The sequence below is a fragment of the Carassius carassius genome, chromosome 20 (assembly GCF_963082965.1).
Source record: "Carassius carassius chromosome 20, fCarCar2.1, whole genome shotgun sequence".
NCBI classification, from domain to species: Eukaryota; Metazoa; Chordata; class Actinopteri; order Cypriniformes; family Cyprinidae; genus Carassius; species Carassius carassius.
Window position 1 is genome coordinate 15,643,410 of NC_081774.1, and position 12,432 is coordinate 15,655,841.

The 12,432-nt window shown below is 35.5% G+C and overlaps 1 protein-coding gene and 1 pseudogene across 1 annotated transcript; one reads left to right on the forward strand and one right to left on the reverse strand.

The window, feature by feature from the left end:
* Window positions 1-286: 286 nt before the first annotated feature.
* LOC132096928 (CD209 antigen-like protein C) lies at window positions 287-4,097 on the reverse strand. The gene is made up of 5 exons (XM_059502613.1): window positions 3,989-4,097; window positions 2,737-2,864; window positions 2,454-2,672; window positions 2,282-2,385; window positions 287-848 (listed from the first exon to the last, which is right to left on the reverse strand). Exons 1-5 carry the CDS (start codon window positions 4,095-4,097, stop codon window positions 698-700), a joined length of 711 nt encoding a protein of 236 aa, XP_059358596.1. The 3' UTR covers window positions 287-697.
* A 1,729-nt stretch (window positions 4,098-5,826) lies between these two features.
* LOC132096929 (glutamate decarboxylase 1-like) lies at window positions 5,827-9,598 on the forward strand (annotated as a pseudogene).
* Window positions 9,599-12,432: the final 2,834 nt, after the last annotated feature.

The following is a 12,432-nucleotide window of genomic DNA, read 5'->3' on the forward strand; positions in this document are numbered from 1 at the left end:
ACTCTCTCACACAACAGACACGGAAGAGAAGACAATGCTGAATAAAGTCGTAGTTTTTGCTATTTTTGGACCAAAATGTATTTTCGAAGCTTCAAAAAATTCTAACTGACCCTCTGATGTCACATGGACTACTTTGAAGATGTTTTTCTTACCTTTCTGGACATGGACAGTATACCGTACACACAGCTTCAATGGAGGGACTGAGAGCTCTCGGACTAAATCTAACCCTTTAAGCAGATAAGAATTAAATATAAAATGAAAAATAACAATGCAGTTAACTGGCAAATTTATTCAGAGAGAAAGCAATTACAGACACTCAATATAAGAATAAGAAGGTGAATCAGAGTAATCTGGACACTTTAGACTTCTGTAGTTTACTATGATTGTCTCCTCAACACTTCAGATCAACAAATGAGACTCATGATAACAGCTGAACTAAGATCATATTAATATAGAGCTGCTTGTGATGCAGCAAAACATGAACACAGAGGTTTTGTGTCCCACATCACCCAAATTCACGGCATCAGAAATAAAGGTTATTATAGCCATAAGAAAATTACACATTGTCCTTTTAACAAATTTAAGATCCGCTGATTGTTTTTATTTTAAAGGCAGGACCTAAATAAGAACTTATGCGTTTACAATAAGAATGATTACATCACAAAAAAAAAGCAAAACCGTTAGAAAAGGTTGAACCCTATTTCTCACAAATCCCCTTTTTCTTCTCGGAGCATGAAAGATCATTCCAGTCGTTCAGTGGTGACCATCCCGGCTTCTCTCTATTAAAATTCAGTTCAATACAGTCCTCATTTCCATTGTAGTCGTTTGGCTCATCTTTCAGCCAAAACCTGAACAACATGTTTCAGAGGTTCAGTTTTTCAAAAGCACAAATTTATGAAATCAACAATACTCCGTATAATAGTATGTTTCAAAAGTAAACTAAAGTAGTACAGAAGCTGGAGCAGAAGTGACAAGTAAAAGAGAATAAGAGTTTATAGAATTTACAGTAAAATGTCTTTAATTACGGAAGTCCCAATTAACATGGATTATAATTGTTTTCCTTCTTGTTTTCTCGTTATAACGACTTAACTTTCTCGTTATCTCGACATAACGAAAGTTTGTTTTCTCGTTATAACGACATGACAGTTTTAATGTTGCTATAGTAACGAACTGAACGTTGACAGGCATCTGATGGACAACCATGCAGGTGCTCTTACTGTAGCATATATTTCAGCAAATTTTGCTTCGCCTAGGTAATAACTTCTACAATACTGTACATAAATAAAGGCTGATCAATCAATGTTGACTTTTCCAGAGACAGTACAACATACGTTTAGTTTTTGTAATTAACATGTTTAAATGGCAACACCGCACACTTCAGAAGGATGCAGAACTATTCTAAGATCTTTTAGAGCTCCTTGGATTAAACTCACTTTTAATTTTCCCTTTATTTGAAATAAAATTATATATATATAATTTGTAATTTTTAGTAGTCATTATATGCTGTGACCGATATCATGTGTGTTACAAGCTTCTGTTTGAAAAGATCATTCATGTGCAGTGTATGTGTGTGTGTGTGTGTGTGTGTGTAGAAAAAAAAAATGATTACAACATTATAGAACAAAACTGAATTAAATTAGCCTGTGCACTTTACATATACACCACATTTCTCATCAATATGATTAACAATAAAGATTAATAATAAGGAAAAGAGGCACATCACAAATAGCCTACATCGTTAAATCCCGTCCTACTGTAGATAAAAAGAACATCTCCACTTATTAACTACCTAATCATGTGCCTCAACGAAGCACAAATAAAGGTGCAAACAGAATAATACAGTGACGTCAACCTTGGTTTTGATAAGAAGTTATTTCATGACACAGAACGCGTTGGTGAAACTAATGCATCTAGCAAGAACTTAATACACAAAATAATCATATTGATTCAAGTATTTAACATTTATGAATTAATTAAATGTAAGTAATGAACAAGACTGCACAAATTATAGCGATCACGAGGAAGGTCCGCGTACAGTAAAGTGGATAGTGTACAACTCCCCATCAGTTATATTCAGGTCTGTAGTGCCACCTGCAAAATTCAGTCGTTATAATGTATATAAATTTATATATAAAAAAATTATAATGCATGGCCGCTTAGAACTTCCGTATTTAATTGTGTTTGTGTTGATTGTGGAAGAGTTTTCTCTTCTGCTTTCTTCTGAAGGTTGTGATTTTATAATGAGAATCAAAGACTAAAATAAACACACAGTGATGTTTACCCTTGTTTCAGTGGTGAATTATCCACCCATTTCATGACGCCCTCGTTCTCTGTGTCAGACAAACCAATCCACACTTTCTCACGGACTAATGAAGTTATGAACCTCTGTGTGAAGAACAACAGGAATAAGTGTGATTGCTCTCATTCATTAACAGACTCTCACACAAACTCACCTGCTTCTCTTCAGTGTTGATAATGACCAGATCAGCTCCACGATCCCTGCAGTACTGTCTGCTGTCAGACCAGCTCGACTCAGTGGACATGAAGAAATAAACTGGACCCTTCTTATTCAAAGAGTCAAAATCTCTCTGTAACTGACTTTTCTCAGCAGTGAGAGCTTTCACTCTGGTCTCCAGCACCAGGTTCTTCTGACTCAAAGAGTTGAAGTTGCTCTGCAGTCATTAGTTCAGTATAATTGTCCTGTAAGCAGTTGATGGTTTGATTGAGCTCTTCAACGGTGTTCTTGTAACTCTTTATCAGGTCTCTCTCTGCTGTGATGGTGATGTTGAGCAGTATGATGAAGACCATCAGAAGAACACAAATGAGCCCGAGACCCACTGTGATCAACACCAAACTACTTCCTCCTGACAAACACGACCAAAACACACAAATATAAATTATTAACTATTCATTTTTATTAGAAATTACTACATGTCTAAATAGAAATGCCTTTTTATGTTTTATGAGTAGTTACATGCCTCCCCTGTCTAGGGTCAGGGATGGCCAAAACAAGGAAATTTATGAACAAAGCCAGAAAAAAAAAAACAACACTTTTCAACCAGCCACCTGGAGATCTTATCTCCTGCCCCAGCACTCTACAGATATCACACAGACTAGTCACTGTCTAGAAAACTGATTTAACAAGTTCAAAAAAAAGAAAGAAAGAGTACTAAGCACAGAGCAAAATAAGGCTTCAGGAGGGGACCAGGCCAAAGCAACAAACATAACAGGACTAACTTACAAAAGGGGTATTTTCTAACCTCTCAAAACAGTTACTTGACTCTCTTTCTAACCAAAAACTGGAGAAAACAATGAAGCGTAAAAGAAACAGCATCCTCCTTCAAAAATAATTAAAGCTTTCAACTTAAGTCTCACATTTTGAGGTTACTTGTATAAAACAGAGTACATTTTCTCCACAAATCTCTTCAAATTTTCAAAGTTATACACCAACAGCTTGCACACATGCTATTGTCTGGGACAAGCGAAAAATCTCCAGAGGCAGCTAAGGCCAAAAAGGGCATGCAACTTCTTCTTCTTCTTCTTGTAAATTTAAATGACGGTTGGCATACAAATTCAAGCTCCCTCTGTCTTAACCACCTGCTGGTTAGGAGTGTGAGCCAAGTTCACAAAACCCTTTTCCTAATACCTACTTTTATCTCAGTCATTTTCAAATAAATCATAAAAAAATGAATACACTCCTCATATGATAGGGCACACTTCAGATGGAGTTTCTAGTTTTATTCTCATGCTGTCCCTCCAGCACAAATAACACCAAATAAAAATAATAATAATAATAATAGTTACAACTTGGGACGTAACAGTTTAAGTCATCTGAAATTGCTTTTATAAATTATCCAAACAAGAACATTTAAAAAAAGTAAACAGAAAGATAAGTCCATGATAATACACTTCATTTACAAACAGAAACACGTATAAATATTTGAAAATATATAAAACCATTTCTACTTCCAAGTAATTTTCTTCTTACTGTGCTTTAGATCTTTTCCTTCATCCCGGCCGTGACTCTGAGTTTGAGCTCCAGTTGTGCTCCCAATATCTCTGCGTTCAACATTTTCATAAATATCCTCTAAATCCATTATACACTGTGTTGGTCAGTACGTCTTTACAGAAGAGGTGTTGTCTTTGAAACATTTATTTTCATCTTCAAAAGTGTTCAGGCTACACAGGAAGTGATTTCATTTCGCACTGGTCTGTGACAAGAATAAAGTCTTTCAGTCACACCTAAAACCTCTCGGCAGAGCCATACTACTTAATTTGTGTTTTGTACATTCAACCTCATGTTATCAGCTTCAAAAGCCATCAAAACCCTTACCTAACCTAATCTAATCAAAAAGAGTCTTTAAACACTCAAATGTCCTCAAACAACCTTAAACAGGAAACGCAGCAGCACTGTAAAACCCGACAAGTAAACTTAACTCAAACGGTTTGAGTAAACAGATATCCTTAAGTTATGTTAACCCAAACCATTTGAGGCAACCGATTGCCTTAAACCGTTTAAGTTGAAAAAACTAACAGTTATGAGTACTCTGAACTTAATTCAGTTGAGTTCACTGAAAGAAGATGTACATTGCAATTACGTAATTAAGTGATTAATTGAGTGATAATTGTGAATTAGTGATGAACAGCTGCTGTTAACAAACAGAATCACTGAAGAAAAGAGAAACACAAGAACTACTACAACTGACTTCAGACACAGTCTTAGATGAAATCAACTGAAATAAAATACATGAAATCTCTCAAGATCTGATTAAACAACCCCACAAACAGCATCACCAGCTCCACTTATTAATAACCAGACTGACTTTATTTCTGTCAGATGTCTACAGAAGATCTTATTGAGAATGAACTAAGGTTTAGATGTTGATTTATTGTTTCATTTGAAGTAACCATGTTAGAGATCAGTGTTTGCTTGAGTTTAGACGTCGGTACTTGGCATCAAATTAACATTGATATTAGACGTTAAATTTTGGTCACCTGACATCGCAAACGAAATTTAGCCAAATATATTTTCTGATAGATCAGTTTTCCTCAATACTTCAAAGAGACACGCTTCATAAATATCACAACTCAGCAACTCTTGTATCATCTAAAATTTAGTTTCTCACATACCAATACAACTTTGGTCATTCATGCACTTGGATTATGTAATAACGATATCTCCAACTATACTTTCTGAGCCCTTTTGTACAGTTTAGCTAGAAATCTGAGCCCTCACGCCCACTTTTTTTGGTGACACTCCTCTTAAGGACTATGTACACAAAGATCAATCACTATAATGATAAATATAACTATGATGTTATAATAATCATTCTAATTCTAAGAGAGCTGTAACAATAACAACACAGAGAAGCAATTTGGTTAAAGTATTTTTTTCCAGCTGATACAATAAAAACATTGATAGCCAATCAAAATGCGCCTGACTTTTTAGAGGTTAAGCATTTAAAGCAGCAGTGCACACTTATAATAAACAGAATGTTATAACATCTGTTGGTGTGGATGCTAAGCTATCATTCTAGTGTTCTTTTAGTTTTCTTTCTTGGCGTAAACAGGCCATGTATTTTCTTCAATTTCTACTTGTTTCTTCTCTCATTTTTAAGCAAACAATTAATGTCAGTCACATAATCTTGCAGTGCATTTGGTCATAATAAATGATCAAAATATAGAAATTACACAAAAAATACTTATTTCACTCATGTCTAAAACAACAACAAAAAAAGGCATCCATTAGCCAGTGTTTTACCAATACGTGGAATCTTCATTTACAGGTTAATGTACAAAGCGACTATTCCATTCAATGAAGTTGCCATGGCTGCACTTGTGTCAGGCAAGGTAATGTTCAAGGACTACACATGGAAATAATTTAACCAATGAGACTGATGGAAGCAGTATGGCCAGCCTGATTAAAAATCGTGAAAAGAAATAATAAAAACAAGCCTTCATGTCTCACTCGCTGCTCCCTCTATTCACTTTGGCCAAGCTATTTTCACACCATTTGAAAGACTGAGCTCCATTGTGCTCCTCTTAAATAGGATCTCTGCTGGCCTGCCCTCACTGAAAAGCTAAGTCACCAGCTTCTATATATCAAAATGTAGACATATGGATGAAATGAAATCTGATTTGCATCAAAGACAAAATAATAATAATATTTGTACACTCTTAAAAATAAAGGTGCTTCACAATGCCATAGAAGAACCTTTTTGTCTAAATGGTTCCATGAAGAACCTTTTACATCTGAAGAACCTTTCTGTTTCACAAAAGGTTATTTGCGGTGAAAGAAGGTTCTTCACATTATAAAAAGGGTAAGCAAGTGATTGTTCTTTATAGATCCTTTGACTGAATGGTTCTTTATGGAACCAAAAATGGTTCTTCTATGTGAAGAACCTTTTAAGCAGCTTTATTTTTAAGAATGTATTTGTTTATACAAATATAATAGCAGTATGCATGGTGGACTTTGATATTCATTTGTCAGTAAGATTTTAGATCTAAACAGAAGCTTTCCTTATAACTTCTTAATAAATCTGACAAGTAAAAGATTCACTTTTTTTTTCAACAGCATGTTGAAAAGAAGCCAGCAGGATTTATAAAAGTGAAATAATTGGCCTTGAAGTGTAGGCTAGTGCTTCTGTTGCTTCACATAAACCTGCTTTTTTCTTTCTTTTCTTTTTTCCTTTCTGTTTTTTTCCAAGCCTAGGCATCTGTCAGTGTGGAGGCGCTGAAGAGCATAAACACATTCATATCAGTTAACAAAAGAAGAGAGAGTTTAAAAAGATGAAAACATGAAAATTAGCCATGGTTTTACAACAAAAAAATTAATAAATAAAAGCATGGTTATATGGTTAAACCACGGTAACCACAAATTAAACATGGTTTGCTACACTAACCATAGTTCATGGTATTTGTATTAGAACTGAGGTTATACAAATGGTAATCAATATGCCAAATTAAAAAAAAAAATGTCAGGGTACTCGACCATAATCACAAATCATTTGTGAGAATAATGTGCATTTTGTGTTTGTTTAGATCTGCTCCCTGCTGAGGATGGAGAGGAAGCAACCAAGCACTTCATCCAGGAGCTGGTAAACATCTTGCTGGCCTATCAATAAATCCCTCAAACGTTTTTCCACTATCCTCACCAGCTTAATGAAGGCCTGGAGGGCTTCAGCCTGGAGCTCCCTGACCAGAAAGATAACCTGGAGCAGCTGTTGGTGAACTGCAGAGACACACTTAAATATGTGAGTATATATATATGAGTTAAAAATGAACAAGCTAAATAACATGGATTATTTAGTGGAGGCTTTTGTAAATGTTGTCCTTTAATGTTGTCAGATCATCCAAGATTTTTCAACCACCTGGTTCAACTGGACTTGACATCACTGATCTGGCTGGAGAATGGTTGACTTCCACAGCAAATACAAACATGTAAGTCAAGAGTTTAATTTCTTCAAAATTCATATTATAATTATGAATGAACAGAACAATAAATATATAAGGGCGACCAGGGATGGTTGCAACACATTTAAAATTAGGTATAGGGATGAAACTAATTCTGTTTCAACATTGATTTATTGTATTTTTGATCAAAAAAGACATATTTGTTTAGCAGTTAGTATAGTAATATAATGCATTATTCATTATATTTATATAAGCAATCTTGAGATTATAATTTCTTCCATATTGTGATTATACAGAAAATTATACAGAAAGATGCTGACTGAATGTAATCTTGCAGTTTATTGTAAGAAAAGGGCAAGTTTTAAAGGTATAGTTCACCTAAAAATGTCGAAATTGAAGTCGAATTGCTCTCTATCGGTACAGGTTCACTTATGAAATATCCCCGGTCTTTATATTCATGAAGATAGTAGTTCTGAGAAAAATGCATTCAATTATTGGATGGCCGGAGGAAGATGGAGATGGCATATTTTGTCCCTGTAACAAGCTGAAAGCACAAAAATACAGGAAGCATTTATATTTGCCTTTTGAAAAATGAACATTGGAACTTTTCCATCATTTGTATTTCATTAAACAGCTAATGGCTTTCTCTGCAGGAGGCACCAATCTGTACAGTGTGTTGTTGGCCAGGTTTCATCTCTTTCTGGTGGTGAAGACCCACGGGATGTCTGTGATACCTCGCCTGACACTGTTCACCTCTGCGCACGTACATGATTTCATTATTGTTTCCTCTTCTCTCAGCAGGCATGCTGTGACAGTTCCACTTACTCACTGAGACACATAGCCCAACACATTTCAGCTATTACCTCCTGACCCGCTGATTGGGAGGTCAGACGTTACGTGTCACAGCAGTGTTTTTAAAAGTGCTGATAAACTGACATTAATTCGAATATTGAATGTCTTGTTATGGTAAAGCAAGGGTCAGATCATGTTAGCTGTTTACCTCTGCATGTTTAACATACGCTTTCCTTATTAGAGTCATTATTCAATCAAGAAGTCAGCAGCAGTTCTCGGCATCGGCTCTGAAAATGTTATAGTCATCAGATGTGACGAAAGGTAAGATTGGTGGATAGAATCATAAGTTCATCATTTGCAATGTGTCCAGTTTACCAAGATTAATAAAATGGTCGGTCTCTCTCTGAGGGGGAAGATGATCTCATCAGAACTGAGCTCTAGTCTAGTCAAGTCAAATGAGCTGACTCTGAGCTGAATATTTAAAAGGGGTCATATGAAATTGCTAAAAATATTATTTAGTGTATTTGGTGTAATGAAATGTGTTTATGCGGTTTAAGGTAAAAAAAAAAACATAAAAAAAAACTCTTCTTGCTTTCTGTGCCTTTCTGAAACACGTAGATTTTTAAAGTTCATCGTTTTGTAAACAATTACTAAGAGACAGTAAGTAACATTGAATTAAATATGAAATTTTGAAGTAGAAAAAACAAAACAGTATTTTCTTGTAAAGGCCAATTCAAACAGCTCCGACAGATGCAGAAAAACAGCAACAGACATGTTTGTCAGGTTTTAGACTCTGTGTCTTTTGCCATTGGTCAGTGCTTATTTTTGTTGACTGAAAATGTTCTTTGCAATTAATTATGAAATTTACTGGCAATTTCATTGCAAAAATTGTCTTCTACATTTAGAAAATCCATTTTTTGTATTTTTTTTTTTTTTTACAGGGTCTGGTGCCATTCTATGTCAACACAACAGCAGGAAACACAGGCTATAGAGCCTTACCCTCTGAATAAAATAGCAGACATTTGTGAAAGGTAACCTAAATCAATCATTTTGATTGTATAATGTGTTCCTGTTGCTCAGTGGCATAAGCAACGCCAAGGTCATGGGTTTGATTCGCCGGGAATTCATGAAGTGGTTGAGGAAAATTTACACCTTCAGTGCAGTGCAAATTGCTTTGGATAAAAGGCTCCACTCAAAGCATAATTGTTAACTGGGAAACAGAGAAACAGCCAGTCCATTTAACTATTGGGAGTGCAGATATCATTGTTTTGTGGTGTTATACTTTGGCATAAGCAAAAAATAAATAAATTAATTAAATAACCTCCAAAAGTGATCATTTTAATTCTGTCAGAGATTGATTGATTGATACTTGCAAATTTGCTTTGTGCCACAGAAGAACAATGAGGTGACTGTTTGCACAGCTTATAACACTTTCTGATCTGTGTCTACTGGAAAAACAACAAAATATTTTAGAAATTCTAATATATATTTTCTAATATATTAGGGTTACGGGATCTAGAATATATTCATGCAGAATAAGGCATAATAAATGTGCTTTATATGAATGCTAATAAGCAATTTGTTCTTAGCAACTTGTTCATTTTTAGTATGTTTGTGATTTTCAGCTACTTGGACTGTCTAGTTGCTTTTAAATCTTGTTGGCTATTGAAAGCATGGGCTGCTTCATCTAGTTTAAATGTCAGCAGTCAATTCTCTGGACCCTTCTTCAACAGCCCTCTGTTTCGTTTTCTTTTAATCAACACAAAGTGCCGCCTTCATTGCCATTGCGTATGGTGTTCTCAAGGATAATTTATGTAATTTTACCACCAAAAGGAGTGTGGAGAAAGCACAATGACATTTACTCTGTGAGAATGTGTTAATACATATAACCCACTCACCTATGTCTGCCTAAAAACTTACTTTCTTACTTTCATTTATTTTGTACTGATGGTTGGTCAGAACCTGCAATTACAGCCCTGCTCCTAGAATACATCAAATTGATAAAAAGTTTCTATCTAATGGATTCCACCTCCACTTTCACCTCGATTTTAAAAAATCGTTTTATATTTTGAATGTGTACTTTAAATTGGTGGAATTATTTCAACATCTAACATCATCAGTCTATTCATATTCTTTAATCCAGAGCCCACTCTGTGACCTGGAACCATCACAAGATGATGGGCGTCCCCACGCAATGCTGAAGCTCAACCTTTCTAGTGAAGAGGAAGTGAGCTGAGCTGGAAAATGTAATCTATGATGTTAAGAATTAATAAATTATTATATATATATATATGTGTGTGTGTGTGTGTGTGTGTGTGTGTGTGTGTGTGTTTTCTTTATTCAAAGATAAGTTTATGCTTTTGAGGAAAACTTTCTGTGGATTTGTGTCTATAGAGTGGACTTCAGTATGGTGATTCACAGGTTGAATGTCTAAATAGCTGTTTCAGTGCAGCTTTTAAGGTCTTTACACAATCCCAGTCAAGGAATAAGGGTCTATATATATATATATATATATATATATATATATATATATATATGCTTGTCTTGCACTAGCTTTGTTGTCTCCATGAATTACCCCCAGCACTGCACATTTTGTATATCTCCCTATATCTGACACACTCACTTCAGGTCCTGCAGTCTCCACTAATGAGCTGATGGTTGAAACAGGTGTGATAGATGAGGGAGACAAAATGTGCAGGGCTGGGGGTACTACAGGACAGGTTTGACAGCCACTGCACTAGCTATATATATAGTGTCTGCTAAATGCATAAATGTAATGTAAATGTGTGTTTATATATATATATATATATATATATATATATATATATATATATACCTGTATATATATGATGGCTGATTGTTTTGCTAGATAAACCCCTTATTCCTTGGTTGGGATCATGTAGAGCACTTTGAAGCTGCAGTTTGGACCTTCAAACCCATTGATCCCCATTGAAGTCCACTATATGGAGAAAAAACCTGGTGTAATATATAATACTTAAATTTATTATGAATATATAAATACACACACATACATTATAGATTTAGAAAATATTTCCATGTAGAGGAAAATTTCATTTATTTCAGTAATTCAACTCAAATTGTGAAACTCATGTATTAAATAAATTCAGTGCAAACAGACTGAAGTAGTCTAAGTCTTTGGTTCTTTTAATTATGATGATTTTGGCTCACATTTAACAAAAACCCTCCAATTCATAATCTCAACAAATTAGAATATGATGACATGGCAATCAGCTTATTAACTCAAAACACCTGCAAAGGTTTCCAGAGCCTTCAAAATGGTCTCTGACAATCATTGACACCCTTCACAAGTAGTGTAAGTCACAAAAATTAATAATAATAAGCAGACTGTTCACAGAGTGCTGTATCCAAGCAGTTTAACAGAAAGTTGACTGGAACATATAAGTGTGGAAGAAAAAGATGCACAACCAACTGAGAGAACCGCAGCCTTATGAGGATTGTCAAGCAAACTGGATTAAAAAATGTTAGAGAATTTCTCAAGGAATGGACTGAGGCTGGGGTCAAGGCATCAAGAGCCACCACACACAGAAGTGTCAAAGAATTTGACAACAGTTGTCATATTACTCTTGTTGAGCCACTCCTGAACCAAAGAAAAACATCAGAGTCATCTTACCTGGGCTAAGGAGAAGAAGAACTGTACTGTTGCTATTGTTCCAAAGTCCTCTTTTCAGATGAGAGCAAGTTTTGTATTTCATTTGGAAACCAAGGTCCTAGAGTCTGGAGGAAGGGTGGATAAGCTCATAGCCCAAGTTGCTTGAAGTCCAGAGTTAAGTTTCCAGAGTCTGTGATGATTTGGGGTGCAGTGTCATCTGCTGGTGTTGGTTCATTGTGTTTTTTGAAAACCAAAGTCACTGCACCCGTTTACCAAGATATTTTGGACCACTTCATGCTTCCTTCTGCTGACCAGCTTTTTGAAGATTCTGATTTAATTTTCCAGCAGGATTTGGCACCTGCCCACACTGCCAAAAGCTCCAAAAGCTGGTTAAATGACCATGGTGTTGGTGTGCTTGACTGGCCAACAAACTCACCAGACCTGAACCCCAGAGAGAAACTATGAGGTATTGTCAAGAGGAAAATGAGAAACAAGAAACCAAAAAATGCAGAGGAGCTGAAGGCCACTGTCAAAGAAACCTGGGCTTCCATACCATCTCAGCATTGCCACAAACTGGTCACCGCATGCTACTTCAG